The sequence below is a fragment of the Rhincodon typus genome, chromosome 6 (assembly GCF_021869965.1).
Source record: "Rhincodon typus isolate 14 chromosome 6, sRhiTyp1.1, whole genome shotgun sequence".
Lineage (NCBI taxonomy): Eukaryota > Metazoa > Chordata > Chondrichthyes > Orectolobiformes > Rhincodontidae > Rhincodon > Rhincodon typus.
In genome coordinates this window covers 5,848,819-5,870,814 of record NC_063337.1, presented here as the reverse complement: position 1 = coordinate 5,870,814, position 21,996 = coordinate 5,848,819, and the positions used below count along the sequence as shown (strand labels likewise).

The following is a 21,996-nucleotide window of genomic DNA, read 5'->3' as shown; positions in this document are numbered from 1 at the left end:
GCATGACTGCTTCTGCGAGGAGTCCCGAGATGGGTGACCCCATTGGTGTACCGTTGATCAGTGTGTATATTTGACCATTAAAGATGAAGAAGTGTGTGGTGAGGTAGAGGTCTAGTAATTTAAGTATGTTGTCCTTGCTGATGCAGTTGCTGGTCTGCATTGTTGTTTCCTCCAGTAATGTGGCCACTGTTTCGTTGGCTAGTGGGACGTCGAATGATGTGAATAAAGCTGTGACGTCGAAGGATAATCTCATCGTCACTGATTTTTATGTTCTTGATGGTATTGAGGAAAGCTTGGGTTGAGTGGATAGAATGAGTGATCCGTCTAATAGGTGTTGCAATCTCGGTTGTAGATTCTTGGCCAGTTTGTGTGAAGGTATGCCTGGTAGGGGGACAATGGGTCTGAGAGGGATGTCTGGTTTATGTACTTTAGGCAGTCCATAGAAGCCGGGGGGTGTTTGTGCCCTCTGGTCACAATGTACTTGTACCTATTGATCTGTCTGTTCGATAACACTCCCTAGGGCCCTACCATCAGTTGTGACAGTCCTGCCGTGGTTTGTCTTACCAAAATGCAACAGCTTGGCATTTCTCGGAATTAAACTCCATCTGCCATTCCTCAGCCCACTGGCCCTCCTGTTGTACTCTTCGATAACCTTCTTCATAGTCCACTATACCAATAATTTTGGGGTCATCCGCAAACTTACCAACCATGCATCCCATACTCTCAAATTGTTTATATAAATGATGATCAACAGTGGATCTAGCACCGATCCTTGCAGCACACTGCTGGTCACAGGCCTCCAGTCCAAATAACAATGGTCTCTTTTACTATCAAGCCAATTTTGTATCCAACTGGCTAGTTCTCCTCGGATCCCAAGTGATCTAACCTTATTAACCAATCTACCATGTGGCATCTTGTTAAAGTCCATGTAGACAATGTCTACCACACTGCACTGCCCTCAGCTATCTTCTTGGTCACCTCTTCAAAAAGCACCTCAATTAGATTTGACAGACAATTTCCCAGGTGCAAAGCCATGCTGATGATCCCTAATCACTCCCTACCTTTCCAAATGCATGTAGATTCTGCCTCTCAGAATCTCCTCCAATAACTTAACCAGCACCGATGTGAGGCTCACTACTCTGTGGTTCCCTAGCTTTTCCTTGCAGCCTTTCTTAAATATGGCACATCAGTCACCCTCAAGTCTTTCCTCTTCTCACCTCTCCTCCCTGGAGATGCCCCATTTCTCCAGTCTCTCTCCTCCCCCAGACTCCCCACTCCTCCTTTATTTCAGTATTACCAGAGCCCACCATGTTTAAAGATGTTGAAGAAGGGGATTTCCTTGGGGACTCCATGCCACTGGGGCTATCACCAACTGAGTGACAGTGGTTACAGTTTCTATGGCTGCAGGCAAATGCAACTCAAAAAGGTCAAAATGATTGAATGAAAAGCAAGAAAAAAATTTTAAAAAGCAAAAAATGCTGAGTTGAAGGACTACAGGGTTGTATACAGTGCTTCATTTGTGCAGGAAATAATGCAAAAGCTTATAACTACAAGGAACATATCTTTGAAGTACCGACCATTTAAAGTGTAATTTAACAGGTGGTTTACAACATTGTTCACCTACTAATGTTTGAATTATGTTGACTTTACTTGGTTTGTTACAATAGAAGTTTCATAAAGTTAAATCTTGTCCAGCAGTTTTCTTTCCATTGATGCATGGTAATGTTGGTTTACCAGACAGTTTTGAGCAGGCAAAAGACAAATTTCCAAAATCAGCGAGCTAGTGAAAACTGGCCTTGGTTGTCTATCAGTAAAATAATGGAAATAAATCCTTCAAATGTTTTAAGTTCAGATCAAACATTCATTCGTTGTCAGTTTGTTTAGGTGAGGTGGACAGGCAGCGCCAAAGGGATTATTCAACCAAAATTGCAAACATCTGATGACAAATGAAAATTCAAAGCATACAAATTAAGATCACTGCAGATTGAGAATTTTCCTTTTTATAAAGATAAAGACCGTAAGATGGAGGAGCACAACTAGTTTATTCAGTCCATCTAGTCTGTTCTGCTATTCATAAGTGACCTGATTTTCCCCTCAAATCCACTTTCTTGCCTTTTCCCCATATTCCTTGATTCCTTTACTAATTATGTACATTCAAGGGTGTCACAGTTAATGAACCAGCCTCAACAGTCCTCTGCGGTTAAAAAAAAATTCCACAGATTCACAACACCCTCCCCATCTGCATATAAATTTGTAAGACCTTCTCCCAAGATTACGCCCACGGATTCTAGACTTTGCCACAAAAGGAAACAACTTTTCCACATTTAACTTGTCAAGTCCCCTAAGAATCTTGTATGTTTTAACATGACCACCTATCTTTTTTTGATATTCCGAAGAGTACAGGCCAAACTGACTCACCCTCTCCTCATAAGTCAGTCACGCCATACTGGTATCAGCCTAGTGAACCTTCTCTGGACCGCCTCCAGTGTCAGTACATCTTTCTTGACATAGTCCAGCTGTGCTCTGACTATTGCTTAGTTTTATATATCTCCCTACCTTTATACTCCAATCCCTTTGAAGTAAAGGCCAAAGATTCCAGTCAATACATATTATGTAAAGCAATTACATAATGACCGAGCCTCATTAAGTTATCTACACTAGCTGCAGAAGCACTTTCCAGTGGCCCCTGCAAAGACACAGCCACATGCAAGCTGGATTTTCTTACGTCAGCAATTTGAGAGCTATGTCTAAAACTACCAAAATCTGCCACCTGGTGGCTTTAGAAAAACTGACTGCAAAAATCATATTCTGAATTTGCAGACAATTTGCTGAGATGCATGAACTTAAGACTTTGATTATTCTTCATGTTATTATCTCTTTCCCCACTTTCATTCAGGCTCATCGAATCAATGTCTATCATTCACTGCCTACTTACATTTCACATACTAGCCCTATTGTAGCGTCTGCCTCCCTGTATCTGACAGTTTATCACTTACCTTTACCATTTGTTTCCCAGTATTCTTGTTTGACATTCATACATCTTATGATGCCCCATACATTACATTATAAATATATATTCCAACTTAGTCTGATGGGATTTTCAAAAAAGAACATTGTACAATTTGTCTGATTTCACTCACCAAAGACTGTTTTCCCAAAGGAAATTATCCAATAAGGACCAAACGCAGCAAGTAATAAGAGAGAAATAAAGATTGTTTGGAAGTAGAAGGATAAAGACACTGGAGTTAATTTACTTTCCTTCTTAATTAGAATCAACCTGCTTCTAGCTAGCCAGTGCGTGCACTTTCCAACCTTATCCAAATGTAGAATATTTGTTGCATATACAGTTGCTGCTAAAAACTATTGCAAAAACTACTGGGGGGGAAAGCCAAAAGAACTGCAGATACTGGAAATCAGAAACAAAAAAAGAAATTGCCGAAAAAGCTCAGCAGTTCTGGCAGCATCTGTGAAGAGAAATCAGAGTTAACATTTCAGGTCCAGTGACCCTCCCTCAGGACTGTGGGAGGGAAAACAACCATTGTATTTAGATGAAGAAGTCGCATAGTGATAATGTCACTGGACGAGTAATCCAGAATTCCAGTCTAATGGTCTGGGAATAACTTTGAATCTCACAGTTGATGCAAAATTTGAAATTCAATGAAATTCTGGATTTAAAAGCTAGCATAACGGTAACCATGTAATCATGCTCATTTTACATAAACTGGAACAGAAATTTAACTGGATTTAACATGTAAATACTAGGTCTACAAGATCAGGTCAGATGCTAGGAATCCTGCACCAAGTGACTCACCTCCTAACTCCCCAGAGCCCGTCCACCATCTGCAAGGCACAAGTGAGGAGTGTGATGGAACACTCTCCACTCGTCTAGGTGAGCGGAGCATCAACAGCATTCAAGAAGCTTGACACCATCCAGGACAAAGTAGCCGCTTGATTGTTACCATATCGAAAATATCCACTCCCTCCACCATGCTCAGTTGCAGTAGTAGATACATCACCTCCAAGATGCAATGCAGAAAATTCACCAAGGCTCCTTATAGACCCACAACCACTACCACAAAGGAGGACAAGGGCAGCAGATATGTGGGAATACCATCTGCAGAGATCCCTCTCTAAGACACTCACCATCGTGATTTCGAAATACATCATCGCTCCTTCAGTGTCACTGAGTCAAAGCTCTGGAACTCCCTCACTAACGACATTGTGGATCTACCTAAACCAAATGGACTTCAGCAGTTTAAAGGCGGCAGTTCACAAGTAATTTCTCAAGGGTTTGAATAGGGATGAGCAATAAATGATGAGACCAGTCAGCAATGTCCACACATCATCACCGAATTATTTAAAAAACCCACCTAGGTCACCAGTGTCCTTCAAGGAAAGAAATCTGCTGTCCTTGCCTGGTCCGGTCTACATGTGATTCCAGATTCATAGCAATATGGTTCACTCTTAAATGCCTACAAAACTGGTGCTTACAAGCCATTCGGGTCAAAAGCTATTAGAAACGGACAATAAACCAGCCGTATAAAAATGTATTTATCATTAAAAACATTCAATGTCTTTTTAAGATATTCTTGAAGAAACCATCACCTTGAATAGCTGTGAGTACTCTAGTTCATAAAGGGTTAAAGTATTAAAACAACTTACTACTTGCAACAAAAATATCAAAATCTGAGAATTCAGTATTGCAATACTACAAAACACACAAGGGAGGCAAGCTGGTAGCAACATGGATCACTGTGTCAAAATGAAATTGAATTCACTCTTCAATAAATACAAATATGCTGTGTTTGGAAATATTTTTCTCCATTTGTTCTTACTCCACTGTTTTTTTTCTCCTGAAAGCAATAGTATGCCTTGTATTATGACAAGGTTAACATTCACCTTGCAGCACTTCATTCAGGTAGACATTTGTCACTGATGAATTTAAACAGCTAGTGTTTGCTGCTCTGACGATTTAAGCCTTCACAGGTGAACACTACATTTTTCAGCAAATGTCATTTTGTTGTAAGAAAATATCAATTGATACCACTCAGTAGAGAGAATCTCTGACTATCCCTCTTTCTTTCTCTCTACTAAACATCAACAGCTGAGAATAATTGTAGAAAGTTCATCAAATGAACTTAAAATATAGTATAAATGGCCTAAAACTGATGAAGAACAAATACAAGTGTCTTTGCCATCAACTTTGCAACTACTCCAATATAAACTGGTACTGGATTGCTTTCAAATTTTTTAAAATTCATAACAGATTGTGGGCATCACTGGCTAGATCAGCATTTATTGCTCATCTGAAATTACTAGGAGGGCAGTTAAGAGTCAACCACATTATTGTAGATCTGGAATCACACGTGCGCCAGACCAAGTGAGGATTTCAGATTTCCTTCCCTAAAAGGACATTAGTGAGTCAAGTGAGATTTTCTAACAATTGACAAGTTTCATGATCATCATTAGACTCTTAATTCCAGGCCTTTTTTGTTAATGAATTCAAATTTGAAATCTGGTCCCCAGAACATTACAAGGGTCTCTGGATTAATAGCTTAGCGATAATCATTAGCAGGTCTCTCAGGCTCAGTGAATTCTGGCACAAAGTTAAAAAAAAGTGACTAAAAAAGAAAGCTATTTACACTACAATTCCTTTATTACAAGTCTGAAAAATAACTGATATTTATTTACCACGCACCTACACGTATCTTGATTTTTAGAAACTTCTCTTTTAACCTCAAGCAGGGGGCACTTACCAGAGTTGAAGTACTCGGAAGCTAGCTCTGAGTCAAGAGCAGTGATGGCTGGGCTTTCTGGTGATAATCTCTTTTCCTGTGTCATCTGGATCGGGACTGCCATCTGACTGAGGTCAATAGTAGGCTGCCGAGATTTAGACTCCAACTTTTCTTTACCTACACCAAATGCAAACAAAGAAATGTCCAAATCATTTTCCTTAGACCAAATGGCTCACCAAAATTGATTCAAACACACTGCTCAAAACTTGTCTACACTGGATCAATACCTGCAAGCATAAACTTTTCAGCAGGAATTACTGGATTCTACTCTCTAGCGGGAACGCTGACTGATTTTCTCACATCAAATGAAATCAGTTGAGTCAGTGCAGACCAAAAGCCAGTACAGATCACTATCCATTCACTATCATGTGAAAGTCAAATACATGGGTTTGGTTAAACATCTTCTAATGAAAATACAATACATCAAGTCATGGGGATACAGTAAAAATGTAAATATACAAAAGTAAGTTTGAATAAAGTAATAGGCGAGTAATAGCTGGTACCGTATGATCTTTAATGCACCCGCCTATGCCAAGGAAATTAAAACCATAGAGATTGCAGGGCAGAGACTAGTCATGGCTACACTAGCAATGGGAAACTATAATTAATAAGGATAGCCTTGAAATACTGGGACAAAGCTCACTGGAGCAAAAAAAGGCAAGAGAAGATATTATAAAGACTTTCAATTTTGAAGGCTTTTAGTATTGCGACTGCGAAGAAATTCACCTCTCTACTTGGTAAGTTAGCGACAAGGGACCATCAATTTAACTCATCCCCAAAATGAGAGGCACAGGAGAAATTGCTTTGCACAGAGTTCTAAAAGAGCACTAATTGCTTGGTTACAAGATATCATTGAGGCAGAAACCACTATCTTTGGAAAAAAGCAAGTAAATATTTCACAAACAAAAAAGCCAGGCTATGAAAATAAAGTGAGAATGGCAGCAAGATTAGTTTTGAATTGCTGCAGCAAGAACTGGTGCATACATGGTGGACTAATGACCCGTACTAAAAACATAATTGAGATGCTTCAACAAACTTGTCACCAGTCACGCCTATAATCACTGCAATGAAGAGCAGGCTACTGAACTGAAACTGAACAGAAGCTATTACATTTTTCTAAAATCGCGTCCTCTTTCGCTTCATAGTATAAACAATTCCTTCACCAAATAAAGTGATATAAGTAACTGTAATAGAATGCTTTTTGGCAATCAGTATTCAGTTATAGCTACCTAAACTAACAGTAATGAAGCACCATCTTTTATAATTCCTTTCAGACAATAAAAAAAAAAGTTATCAGCTCTTTTAACTCTGTTCTTAACGTACAACCACTGATAGGTGGTTTTGGTTGTTTTGAAAAGCATTAAAGGTAGGCAAGTTCCCAAGACCTGATGGAATCTATCCCAGAATACTGGAGGGAGGGAAGCAAGAAATTGCTGGGGCCTTGTACGAAATCTTTATCTTCTTTAGTCACAGGAGAGGTCCCAGAGGAATGGAGAATTGCTAAAGTTGTTCATTTGTTTAAAAAGGCAACAGGGATAATCCAAAAAATTACAGGCTGGTGAGCCTTACTTCAGTGGTAGGAAAATTCTTGGAGAAGGTTCTTACGGTCAGGATTTACTCACATTTAGAAAAATATGGACTTATTAGCACTAGGCACCATGGCTTTGTGCAGGGGAAGTAATTTCTCAATCTTGATTGAATTTTCTTTTGAGGAAGTGACAAAGACGAATGATGAGAGCAAGGTAGTGGATGTTGTCTACATGGACTTTAGCAAGACCTCACATGGCAGGCTCTACAGAAGGTGAGTCATGTGAGATTTCCAGCGATCCTACTAAGATGGATACAGAGCTAGCTTGATCATAGAAGACAAGAGTAGCGGTGGAAGGGTGCTTTTCTGACTGGAGGTTCTGCAGGGACCCTTGTTGTTTGCATTATATGAAATGATTTGGAGACGAATGTAAAACTGGTCTGATAAATAAGTTTGTGGATGACAAAGATTGGGGAGCTGCAGATAATGAAGAGTATTGCCAGAGGTTACAACAGGATACAAACAGGCTGGAGATTTGGGCAGAGAAACAGCAGATTGAATTTAATTCAGACAAACATGAGGTGAAACATTTTGGAAGTTCTAATGCAGGAGGGAAGTACATAGTAAATGACAGAACCCTTAGGAGAATTACAGAAGGATCTAAGCGTTCAGGTCCACAGTTCCCTGAAAGTGGCAACACAAGTGGATAAATAAGGTGGTCAAGGCAGCATACGGCATGCTTGCCTTGATTGCTTGAGGCACAGAGTATAAAAATTGGCAAATTACAGCTGTATAGAACTTCAGTTAGGCCACATTTGGAATATTGTGTACAGTTCTGGTCGCCACACTACCAGAAGGTTGTGGAGGCTTTGGAGAGGATACAGAAATGGTTTACCAGGTCATTGCCTGGTTTGGAGGGTATTAGCTATGAGGAGAGATTGAACACATGGTTTGTTTTCACTTGAACATCACAGGCTGGGGAACAACTAAATAGAAATTTATAAATTGATGACAGGCATGGATAGAATGGATAGCATATCAGTTACTGGGGAAAACAGGTTTAAAGGAGATGTGAGAAACAAGTTTATTTTTTAAACAACAGAGGGTGCTAAGAACCTGGAATGTGCTACCAGAAGAGATGTAGAACCAGATGCAACAGCAATATTTGAGGCATCTTGATAGTTGCATGAATAGGCAAGGAAGAGAGGGATATGAACTGCATTGAAGCTAAAGGTTTTTAGTTCAGAAAGGTGTCGTGTTGGTGCCAGCTTGGTGAGCCAAAGGGCCTGTTCCTGCTGTACTGATCTTTGTTCTTTCTTTATTCTGTACACCAGGGCAAACAACGCAAAAATTGGTAAGCAACCAAATTTACCTACAGCTATTTCACACCATAATCAGCATGGAATGGGTGGGAGTCTTAGAACATATTGTCAACCTGCTAGGTTCCTGCAAAGCAATAAGCTAGAGTTAAAGGAATGAGGGAGGAAAGGCACAGACACACGGACAATCAAAAAAAAGAGTTGAATTCCAGAGGTGAGATGAGAGTGACAGCCCTTGACATCAGGCCATATTGGATAGAGTGTGGTACCAAAGAGCCCTAACAAACCTAGACTCAAGGGGAATTGGTGAAAATTCTCCACTGGTTTGAAAAACACCTAGCACAAGGAAAATGGTTATAGCTGCTGGAAGTCAGTCATCTCAGCTCCAGGACATCACTACAGGAGATCCTTGGGGTAGTATTCGATACCAGATCGTCTTCAGCTGCTTCATCAATGGCCTTTCTTGAAGTGAGAAGTGGGAATGCTCACTGATGATTGCACAACACTCAGTGTCATTCGCAACTCCTCAGATACTGAAGCACTAAGTCCCAGACGATATGAAAGGCATGGGCTAACAAATGGCAAGTAACATTCACACCACACAAGTGCCAAGCAATAACCATTTCCAACAAAAGCAATTCCAACCATTGTTTCTTGACTTTCAATGGCATTACAATCACTATTTGCCTCCTGAGAGGCAACATCTTCGGTGGTTATCATTGACCAGAAATTGAACTGGACTAACCACAAGAAGACCACAAGAACCAGGACTTTTGAAGAGTTACATCTGACTCAAAACACTAACTGTTTCCCTCTCCAAAGATGCTGTCAGACCTGCTGAGAGTTTCCAGCATTGTGTTTGTAATCACATAAATACTGTTGTACAAGAGCAGACCAGAGGATAGAAATCCTGCAGCAAGTAATTTATCGCCTGGGATCGCCACCATTCTGCATAAAGCAGCCTATGACTGACATCAAATTTGCAAACATTGACTCCTTCCATCATAGAGTAGTAGCACCATTGACAAGATGAGGTGCAGAAATTCAACAAAGTTCCTTAGACAGTGCATTCCAAACACACAACTTCTACCATCTAGAAAGACAACAGCAACAGATACATGGAAACAATCACCACTTGCAAGTTCCTCTCCAAGCTACTCACCATCCTGATTGGAAATATAATCGCCATTCCTTCACTGTTGTTGGGTTAAAATCCTGGAACTTCCTCCCTAAAGACATTCTCAGAGTACCTACAGCAAATGGGCTGCAGTGGTTCAAGAAGGCACTTCACTACCACCTTCTCAAGAGCAATAGGAATGGGCAATGAATGCTGACACAGGCAGTGAGGCCCTGATCCCCTGAATAAGAAAAGTCTAGCAAACACAATTCATTGAAGTGCCACAGCCTGGATAGTAATGAATTAAATTCCGTACAGTAACTTCTTTCATGGTCAGAGAAGGAAGGTGGTGACAGAGTGCTAATGTCACTGCACTAGCAATCCAGAACCTCAGGCCATTGATCAGGGGACATAGGTTTAAGTCCTACAAAAGCAGCTGGTAAAATTTTAATTCACCAAAGATTTGGAATAGAGTTGGCCTACTGCTGTCCATGTAACCTATGTCAATTGTTGTACAAAGCCATCTGGTTCATAAATGCCCCTTTGGAAAGAGACTCTGCTGTCCTTATCTGGTCTGGCTTACCTATGATTCTAGACCCACAGGAGCATGGTTGACTCTTAACTGCTCTCTGGGCAATTAGGGGTGGGCAACAAATGCTGACCTAGCCAGTGATGCCCACATAAACAAGTTAAAAATAAGCTTAGAGCGACACACCTCCAGCACTTTAAGGCAGAGGCATTGTTTTTTCAAATGACAAATGCAGGCTGTTTGGTCACATGGTCAGTTGAACTGGTTGGGAATTGGTGGGGTAATTATTGTAACCTCGGAACTCTGGAATTTCAGTAACCCGGGACATAACAGCCCAAGATTCAGGACAAGTTAATGGAACTTTAGCTAATGAAAGTTGTTTGATCACACTTGGTCTAATGCCTCATTCCTCTTGCATTTTCTCATTTTATTTTGTTCTACCTCTCCTATCATAAGGCTTAGGAGCCTCGACACATTCACTACCCTCTAAGAAATATTCCCCTTTAGTGGATGACCACTTACTCTGAGATTGCACTCTTTGGTCAGTCTCGCCCACAAGAGGAAACAACCTCTTCCCATTTACCCAGTCAAGTCCCTTCTAAATCTTTAATGTTTCAGTAAGGTCTCCCGTCATTCTTCAAATGAGTACAACTCGACTTATCTCTCCTCACAGTCCCTCCATATCCAGAATCAATATAGTGAACCTTCTTTGGACTGCCTCCAATGCCAGTACATGTTACCTTAGATAAGGGGCCCAAAACTAGTCACAGCATTCCAGCTATGATCTAACTAGTGCCTTGTAAAGGTTTAGTAAGACTAGGCAATAATTTTATACTCCTCTCCCTTTGAAATAAAGGCCAACATTCCATACGTCTTCTCTCTTGCTCGTTGAACTTGGATGCCAGTTCTTTTTGTGATTTATGGACAAGGATCCCAAATCCCTCTGTGCTGCAGCTTTCTCCATTTAAATAACATTCAGGTCTTCTAGTCTACCTGCAAAAGTGCATAACCTCATACTTTCCCACATGACATTCCAAATGTTAATGTTTTTGACTACTCACTTAACCTGTCCATATCCCTCTGTAGATTCTGTGTCATTTTTGTTTTTTGAATTCTCAACAAGTTTTTGTGCCATCTGCAAACTTGGCAATAGCACCTTCACTTCCCCCATCCAAATAATTAGCATAGATTGAAAAAATTCACTTTAATCCAACTGTGCCTCCTACTGGTTAGCCAATTCTTAATCGATTCAAATAGACCATCGTTAACACCATTGGCTCTTAGTTTATTCCAAGATGGTGGTAAAGTAGGATTCCTCAGCTAGAGCTCATCTGCTGCGTCTGTTTATTTTTTCTCTTCTTTATTTCCCCCTTTTTTTTATCCCTCTTCTTTCCTTCTCAGCAATATCCTGAACTCTTGACCTGAGCGCAGGAGCAGCGTGGCTGTCTCTTGGCGGCCTGGCATGGGCTCAACGGACACTTCCAGGCTTGAGATGATTCCAGGGCAGTCTCCTGGCCTCGAGGCGAAGGCCTACATGGTCTGGAGTCAAGACCCGGCGCAGATTAGAAGCCAAGTGCCAGCATGGACTGGGTTGGAAGGACTGGTATTCTGAACTTTTGATTTCTTTATTTTTCTAGATATTTTCCCCTAAGAATTTGTACTTAAGAATCTGTAGCCAGGTACCTTCGTACCTTATAACAACCAAAAGAACTAAGGATGCTGTAAATCAGAACAGAAGTTGCTGGAAAAGCTCAGCAGGTCTGGCAGCATCTGTGAAGGAAAAAATCAGAGTTAACATTTCGGGTCCGGTGACCCTTCCTCAGAACCTGTGTCCCTTAGTTGGTGCCATAAGTCATGACTTCTAAACTTTTCACTGTACTCATTTGAGTACATGACAATAAAGCTAATTCTAATTCTTTTAAGTAACCTTGTATGTGTTACTTAGACACCTTTTGAAATCCAAATATATTACATCAACTGTACCTCTGACAGTGCATGTTTCCTCCTCAAAGAATTCCATAACAATACCATTTCAAAATTATCCATCTCTATCACTGTCCCAAGTATGATAAAAATACAATTTTTGTTTAAATCAATGGAGATAGCTTCACAGTTTTACTCCTGGAGTCAGTAACGTCTCATTATCAAATGATTTTAACTTCCATCCCAACTTATCATGTTTGCTCTCCCGTGAGGTCACTGCCCTCTTACCCTCCCTAAACCTTGCTTTAGTGTAAATGTACCATATTCACTTTCATTCTTGTCATCTGGCCATCCTACATGGACTTGCTAGTCCAACTGTATAGATACGTCATCTCTGATAAGTTCCTTCCATTGCTCCCCACTTACATCTGCATTCTGTGCCTCAAAACATCCTTCTGTATTCCTGCCTGAAAAGAAACAATTCCCCAGTTGACCAGCTGGGGTACCTTCAAAATCTCAACTCTCTAGCCTTAAATCCTCCATCACCACAATATTTCTGCAGACTCTGCTTTGCTTAATCTCGCCTTTCCTTCCTAGCCACAAACTAAAGCACTGATTTCTCTCATTAAGGCTGATCCCCAAGTATGACCCCGCATTTCTGATCCTTTAAGGCCGAGGAATGCACACTTCAAAAGGATATAGTGGACAAGTGGGTTAGGCATCGTCTGGTCTGGCTGGACCACTGACTATGTTCTTCTCTCCCATCCACTCTCACCTTCAAAAAGGCATGTGCAAAGGGCTTCTTTGTTACCAAGATCGAGGCCAACCAATTAGACGTCCCACCACAGTACTGAAACTGCTCTTAAGGTCACAGGTGATGTTCTGTGCGACTGTGGCAAAGGTAGACTTTCCTTCCCTGTCATTCTCAATCTGTCTGCAGCCTTTGCATACTGATCACACTATCCTCCTCCACCTCCTCTCCACCGCCATCCAGCTGGTGGGTTGCACTCAACTAGTCCCAATCTCATCTTTTTAAGAGACACCAGAGAATCATTTGCTTCTGTTCCTGGCCACATACCACTGCCTCAGGTGTCCCACGAAGGATCCATCCTTGGCTCCTTCCTATTTCTCAGCCGCATTTCACAAGGTAAGCTTCAAATTTTGTATTTGCGCCATCTCTGACATTTTCACCTCCATAAAATTGCTTGAGCCAGCCTCTGTCTCAGCTCTTCTGTTGCTGAAACCATCATTCATGCCTTAGTTACATTTAGACTTGATTATTTTGTCACACTCTTGGCTGGAGTCCCATGTTCTACTCTCTGTAACCTTGAAGGCCATCCAAAAATGCACTGCCCGTGCCTTAACTTGAAACATATTTTGTTCCAATCTGTGCTCACTGATCTACGTTGGCTCCTGGGAAGTAACATAGTAATTTTAAAATTCTCATCCTTGTTGTCAAATACTAACATAGCATTATGTCTTTCTAACTCTAAATTCTTGCAACCCCACACCCTTCACACGGTGGCTCAGCGGTTAGTACTGCTGCCTCACAGCGCCAGACACCCGGGTTCGATCCCAGCCTCGGGAGACTGTCTGTGTGGAGTTTGCACATTCTGCCCGTGTCTGCGTGAGTTTCCTCTGGGTGCTCCGGTTTCTTCCCACAGTCCAAAGATGTGCAGGTTAGGTGGATTGGCCATGCTAAATTGCCTGTAGTGTTCAGGGATGTGTAGATTAGGTGGGTTATGCGAGATGTGTCTGGGTGGGATGATCTGAGGTTCAGTGTGGACTTGTTGGGCCAAAGGGCCTGTTTCCACACTGTAGGGGTTCTATGGTTCTATATCTGCACTCCTCTAATTCAAACTCGTCTGCATCCCTGATTTTAACTGTTCTACTACTGGTGGCTGCCTCAAACCCTAAGCTCTGGAATCCTCTTTTTCCATCTCTGTGCCTCGCTCTCCCTTAAAACCTACTACTTCACATCAAACATTTCGGTTATCTGACCTCACATCTCCTTTAGATGGTTCAGTGTCATGCTAGATAATGAAGGGTCTTGCAGTGTTTTATTAAAAGCGATACAGAAATATAAAATGTTGTTTGCTAATGTTTGCTTCAATCTCCCTGTACACAAAGTAAAAATTTGGATGGCTGAAGGGAAATTCAATTTCCTTAAACCTGTCCATTTTTTAGAATGAAAGCATTTGTCCACTTTTCCACCACAATACTTCTTCCCACATTGTAAGAAATTTAAGCCAGCAGTTAAAAAAGATGCACACCTGTCTGCTGGAGTTCCAGCAGTGCTTTAATGGTGGAGGTCGCTGATTGGGGTTCTCCAGAAACATCCTGGTAGATAATTGTGGGGCTGGTGTCCATGGCAACTTCGTGTTCGGCCCAGTCCTGGCTCCTTGATGAAATAACATGGACCACTTGCTGAGAGTCTGCAATTAAAAACACAATTTTATTAAAGTTGCAGAACCCTCAAATCTGAACTTCTACTTTGCGAAACAGGAAGCCGACATGTTTAGAATATTATGTTGTAACTGGTACAATGACAGCTTTCGTTATTCTCTTCACATATACAGCTATAAACATCTAAACATGCTTCTGCGTGCACACCCACATACATGCTCCATTTGCATAGATACGAAAACACGCTCACCCTCACATAGATGCACATGCACACGCCCCCCAACATATATTCATGCAAGTGTGCGGACGCACATGCGTACGCACAGATACATCTACGTATAGTCAGTTCTCCTGACTGCTCAATTGATAGCAATAGTAGGTAAGTAAACTGTGCAGACTATTCCAAGCTTGTGCTGAGTTCACTGATCTCAGCTGCAGTACTTGCGTCAGCATTCAGGAGCAAGTCAGCCAGGTTTCTGTTCAATTTTTAAATTATAGGGTTCTGTACAATTGGATTACAAATTTTCTCAATCAACCTTCTATTTAGGCATGTAATAACACACCTCTGGAGCAGGTGGGACTTGACCCAGGCTTCCTGGTCCAGTAGTAGGGACACTACCATGCACCACAAGAGTCCATCAGGTTCCTGTTCAAGATCTTTTATTTGAGTACAATAATTTAATTATCCCTTTGATCAAACATCCCATTAAATCTCACTGTTTTGATTCTCAGAGGAAATAAATGCTGTTGAAAATCAAGGTCCTTTAGAATGAATTAACACATTTAAGATAAAGAGGGGAAAAATGATGTACTTCTTAGGGAAAACAATGGACTGATGCATAGGTACTGCATTAGGCCATTAAGTTCCTAAGCCTGTTTCACAACTACTTCTATCAGTTTATGGCTGGTCTTTAATCAACAAATCTCTATTTCTCTAACTTGATCAGCTTCCTAATTTCAATCACAATGGCTTAGTTCTAGCTTTAAGACTAAACCATCATTTTCTGAATTTACCATTACTTCTCAATGCCCACTCTTCTAAAATATTACTGTAATTGTCAGAAATGGACTTTTAAAAATCATTCTTATATGAATGTGATGGACAGCTGCTAACTTTCACCCCTTAAACTTCAAAATTTTGGAGAATAAAAGGCAGTTTTAAGCAACCTATCCTTGTAACCTAATGCTTTCACAGCAGGGGCTCTTGCGAAGCAATGGTAGAGTTCCTACCTCTAGGCCAGGAAGCCTGGGTTCAAGTCTTACCTGCTCAACACTTATAACAATATCTCTAACCAGGTTGATTAGAAAATATATAATCCTTTCTAAGCACAGATAAATAGAAAATAGGCCCAACATACCCAATCACCATTTTCAAAACACCATACTCTTGCTCTCTCTCCATACACCTTGTCACCTTTAGCTTTCAAAAATCTATTTCTTTCTTAAATATATTCAGTAAGCTCATCCCCATAGCCTGTTGTTCACAGGTTCACCACTGACTGAAGTAACTTCTCCTCATGGCAGTTCAAAACTATAACCCCTTGTCCGGACCACCTTAGATAAGGAGACCAAAATTACACTTAATGCTCCAGGTGTGATCTCACCAATACCCTCTATAACTGCAGTAAGACTTCCTTCTTCCAGTTCTCAAACCTTCTTGCAATAAAGGCAAACATAACATTTGGCTTCCTAACTGCCTGCTACACCTGCAATATTTGCCTTCAAAGACCAGCGTACAAGGGAACTCTGGTCCCTTTGTTCATAAACCTGTCTCATTCTGAAGCAAAACCTTTACTTATCCATGTTACATTGCATTCATCACATATTTGCCTACTCATAACTTGTCTGAATTATCCTGAAGGCTCTTTACATCCTCCTCATGATTTTCACTCCCTTGCAGTTTTGTGTTGTCCCCAAACTTGGAAAGTTTATTCTGACTCCGTTTTCTATCTGCTAACCAATTCTCAATCCATGCCAGAATATTACCACCAATCCTATTTGCTTTGATTTTGTACATTAACTTATGTGGGACCTTATCAATAAGGTTTCTGAAAATCTAAACAAATCACATCTACTATTCATCATCATTTATACTTCTCATTAAAACCTCAAAAATCTTCAGACTGCGAACATCAATTTCCTTGCACAAATCCATGGTGATTTTATGTAATACAGTAGCTATTTTTAAGTCTCTTGTTATCACATCTTTATAACAGACTCCAGCATTTTCCCTAGTACTGATGTTAGGCAAACCAGTCTGTAATTCCAGGTTTTCTCCCAACTTCCTTTTTATAAAATTAGTGGGGTTACATTGGTCCCTTTCCAATCTGCCAGGAATATTCCAGAACCTACAGAATTTTGAAAGATGCATCCACTATTTCCACAGCCACCTTCTTTAACACCTTGGGATGTAGATTATCAAACCCTGACCCAATAATTTCTCCAGCACTATTTTTTATTTACTAATTTCCTTAAATTCTTCCTTCCCACAAGATCCTTACTTCCTGAGCATTTCTAGAAAGTTTTATGTGCTTTCTTCTGTGAACACAGAACAAAAATAGTTGCTGTGCCATTTCCATGGTCCCCATTATCATTTCTACAATTTCAGGCTGTAAAAGTGAACAACTGTCATCACTAATCTTGCTCTTTTTAATAACTATAAAAGCTCTTCCAGTTCACTTTCAATGGTCCTTGCAAGTTTGGTCTCGTACACTATTTTCCCTTTTAAAATCAACCCCTTGGTTGCCTTTTGCTGAATTCTAAACTGTTCCAGATGCTCTGACTCGCTACAGTTTTGAGCGACTTCACTTTACTCCTCTTTGGATCTAATACCATCCTTAATTTATTTTGTTAACCATGTTTAGGCTATCTTTCTTGTTGTCTACTTTTGCCTGAAAGAAGTGCAACACATGAATTAATTCCTTATATATTAGCCATTTAAATCATGATATAATTCTGGTTGTTTATGCTAATGTAAACAGATGCCAACATCAGTGCATCTTAGTTTGTACAGTTACTTTGAGCTGTAAATTGGTTTTAGACATCAACAATTACCATGGAGTTACATAAATCTTTTTGATCCAAAAAATATGTTTTGGAGAATACCGAGATGTACCATTGGGAACATTGGGATGATATTAATTACTGGGGGGGTGACATTACATTCTCCAAGCAGATACACAAATTATTCATCGGTGCCACACAGTCTTGGTTAAGATTTATGAAATCAGTAAGCTAAGAGGTTATAAAAGTGCCGACCTCCCCAAATGATTAGCATGTCAAAGAGTAAATCAGAAGACAGTAGGAAGAAATGTAACTAAGATGGCCATTATTTTTAAAGATACCAAATAAGCATTAGGCTCACATTACCTAGCCAACCCAGATTAATCTTGTGCTGACCAGGCATTGCTAAGCCAATGAGTCCAGGATATCTCTGCTCACATGAAGGTAGTGACTAGCAAGGGTTAATCGGCAGTGACTCCTCGTAGTTGGGTGCACAAGAAAGGAAGACTGAAAGAAAACTTCAGTCGAAAGAATAATATTGAACAAGACATGTGCCCAGGCAATCAGTATTGCAAATATTATCCTGAAATGGGCCGACTGAAAAACAGTTTTTATTAAGCATTAAAGCTTTGATACTTTTGAAACAATTAACAAGTTCTGCAAAACTTGTGAAAGCAAGTACCTGGAATGTGTCTTGTAACGAATTAGGACTCAACTTTAAGATTGACTCTCTCAAACTCAGTTTGTAACTGTAACTGAGGGACTCTTGTAGTACAATGATGACATTCCTACCTCTGAGCCAGCAGGCCTGATCATAGAGTCAGAATCCCTAGTGTGGAAGCTGGCCATTTGGCCAACTGAGTCCACACTGACCCTCTAACTCTACACTTTTCCTTAATATTTGATCTCTTAAAGTGCAGCACCTCACACTTACCTGGATTAAACTCCATCTACCGTTTTTCCACCCATATCTGCAACTGCTCTATATCCCGCTGTATCCTTTGACAACCTTCTACACTACCCAAAATGAATCAGTTTATTTTCATACTGTAGGGAAGTGAAGCAAGTGTTCACACAGCGAAGCCAGCAAACAGCAATGAGACAAGCAACAATCTATTTCAGTGATGTAGACAGAGATAAATATTCATCAGCACACTGGAGAGAACATGGCTGATTTTCCCTGAACAGTGTCATGGAGCTTTCACATTCATTTGAGAGGAAGTCAGAAGCCTGGTTTACTGTTAAGGATGACACCTCCAGCACTGTAGCGCTCCCTTAAAACTGCACTAAAACATTAAGATAGGCTACAAGTCTCATGAATGGAGACTGAGCTGTCAAACTCTGTCTCATAAGTATGAGACTTAGGAGGTACGTATAATGACATTCAAGCCACTCACCACCCTGGCTTGGAAATTTATTACCATCCCTTCAGTGCTACTATTTCAAAATCCCTTGCTAACAGCATTGTTGACCTACTTATACCAAATGGACTGTAGCAGTTCAAGGCAGCTGCTCACAACCTTCTCAAAGGCAACTAGAGATGGGCAATAAATGCTGACCCGGACACAGACACCCAGAATGAATTCAGAGAAGTTATTGCAGAATAATTAAATTGCTTTCCTTCATTGCCTACTGAAACCTGCCTGCCCCATGTCCCCCCAAAAAAGTTAACTCTTCCAACCGATCCGTGATTAACATCATAACCAAGAACAACATGTTCAGGACTGCATGGGAGTAGTGCACATCTGCCAAATTCAGGTTGACTATGACTTCCACCCCCCTGCCCAAGTCAGATGTGAAAACTCGTGGTATAGGCCCAGCACATAGGAACTAGTTGCTACAGGGCAGCTATTTAATTATGTGTCAATGTCTTCCAAGGATTAGTGGAGATAACTGGGAAGCAGCAGCTCTAGTGGTGGAAAGATGGTTGTGAGGAGAACAACGACAACCATGGTGAAAAAAATTTAAATATTTTACTTCACAAATATCAGATTAAAAAAATGGTTTTCTCCATCAAAATCCTTTGATGCGCCTTAGAGCTCTGATTTTTCTAAAATAAGGGAACAGAAACTTGTCCCAATTTGTGTGGATAAAAGGTATCAATACCTTTGAAGAGATGCAATTAAACTTTTATCCTTGCCTGCAAGTGTAAACGTTAATTAACACAACAATAATACACCAGTATCCAATAAAAACTCAAGTTACTCAGCACTCTCAGCTCATCTATTCCAATTGCTATCACCTAAATTAAAATGGCAAAAGAATTAGAAACCTAAAGGATAAAACTTAAGTATTTAAAACCAATGATCCAAGAGACATCGCTAAGACTCAGCTCAGCAATCACAAAGGGATTCTACTCCACAGATGTAATTAGGCAACCTGCCCCGTAGGTTGAAGTTCAAGACTTGGCTCTAGAGGCTCACCTACCACATTGCTGACATGTTACAAAAACAAATTCACCTTGCAAGAATAAACAAGCTGACAGTGTATTATATTGACCTATTATATCTGCAAATTCTGTAGTAAAGTTGTATCAATTCATTCACAGGACGTGGGCATCTCAGCATTTATTGCCTATTCCTAATCGCTCCTAAGGCAGTTAAAAGTCAACCACTTCACTGTAGGTCTAGAGTCTTACATAGGCCATACCAGTTAGAGATGACAGATTTCCTTCCCTAAAAGACATCAGTGAACCAGATGAGTTTTTCCTGAAAATTGACAACAATATCTAGGGGAGGCAATGGCCTAGTGGTGTCACGAGACCGTTAATCCAGAGACCCAGCTAATATTCTGGGGACCCTCGTTAGAATCCTGCCGCAGCAGATGGTTGAAATTTGAATTCAATAAAGTGTCTGGAATTAAGAATCTTATGACGACCATGAATCCATTGCCGATTGTCGGAAAAACCCGTTTGGTTCACTAATGTCCTTTAGGAAAGGAAACTGCCATCCTTACCTGGTCTGGCCTACATGTGACTCCAGACCCACAGCAATGTGGTTGACTCTCAACTGTCCTCTAGGCAATTAGGAATGGGCAATAAATGCTCGTCTAGCCAGCGACACCCTCATCTCATGAATGAATAAAGGAAAAAAAAAACCATTAGACTCCTAATTCCAGATTTTTATTGAATTCAAATATCGCCATCTACCAAATTTAAACTTGGGTCCACAGAACATTAACAGGGTCTCTGCATAGTCTTGCTATAATACCATTAAGCTATTGCTTCACGTGAGCAAAAAATTTCTTACAACCTAACAATAACCAAGAGGGACCTAGGTGCCCGAGAGGATAAGAGCAAGGAGAGAACATGTCTATCCTCTTGAAAACCAGCACTCCATTGAAGAATAATACATATTATTATAGGCATCTGATACAAAATTAATTTCAACTAACTGCCAGCAAGTCACTAACAACTTACAGGTTGTATTTATGACTGATCTGATTGAAATGCTTTACTCACTCCAGTGGTTAGTATGAAGGATAAACCTTCACTGCATCATTCTAAGTTAATCAAAACTTTGCTCTTTAAAAAGATGCACTCATTTGTATCAACTCATCCTGCCAATAACATTTAATATACATACGTGCACACAGTTACTGTTTTCAGCATAACGAGTACATTGAACTGCATCAGTTTCAACAAAACAATTCCATTGGAACAGAAATGAGGTATGAAAACATGGCAAACAAAGTAGGAATTCTGCAATAGTCCTTTCAATTAAAAATAATTCCATATGATGAGTTGAAATGGATGACACCTTATAATCAAAAGATGAAACTAAAAAGGAGGAAGCAGATACAGAATACAAGAGACAAAATGTTGTGAATCACATCCCACATAGACTTACAAGTGGTCAGTTTTAAAATGTAACAGGGAGGGCACAATATCTGGACTTACTCAAATAATTATTTCGGGTTTTCTGTATCTCGATGTACGATCTGCTTTTGCCTAGTGTGACAATTAAGACAAAACAACAAGCAGGGGTTAAGGAAGACCACAAAGCTTTGCATTTCAAAATGGTACCTCAACAAAGCAAATTTCAAATCTATAATGCACTCAATCTTCACTTTATTCAATGATTACAAAACTAATTGCCCTGATCAATACTGAAAATGGTTCATAAACAAAGACAGCTTGTCACATATCAGACTATAGCGCACTCTGATCCACTAGATCAAATGTTGAGCCTGGCAGCACACTAATTAAGTTACAAAAACATCCTGTTAACTTCTTAAAACAATGCCTGCCTTTCACACGACCTTGTAAACTCCAGTCATTCTGAGATGAGTGAGAAGTCAAACTTAGCTGATTCTATTGTGTCATCTACCACTGGGAGGTGTGCAGGGATATATACAGAAGTCACTTGCATTTATCT

At 40.3% G+C, this 21,996-nt stretch overlaps 1 protein-coding gene across 4 annotated transcripts in view; it reads right to left on the bottom strand.

Moving 5' to 3' along the window:
• Window positions 1–5,614: 5,614 nt before the first annotated feature.
• The window catches only part of emsy (EMSY transcriptional repressor, BRCA2 interacting), a 66,384-nt gene continuing 50,002 nt past the window's right edge, over window positions 5,615–21,996 (bottom strand). Inside the window, exons 15-17 of one of the 4 annotated variants that reach the window (XM_048597972.1) lie at window positions 21,519–21,569; window positions 14,485–14,646; window positions 5,615–5,912 (exon numbers count right to left, since the gene is read on the bottom strand). In XM_048597972.1, coding sequence (XP_048453929.1) covers window positions 5,644–5,912; window positions 14,485–14,646; window positions 21,519–21,569 — 482 coding nt within the window. In that variant the 3' untranslated portion in view covers window positions 5,615–5,643. The remainder of the gene's footprint in view (window positions 5,913–14,484; window positions 14,647–21,518; window positions 21,570–21,996) is intronic. The other 3 variants (XM_048597971.1, XM_048597974.1, XM_048597973.1) reach the window with 3 other exon arrangements.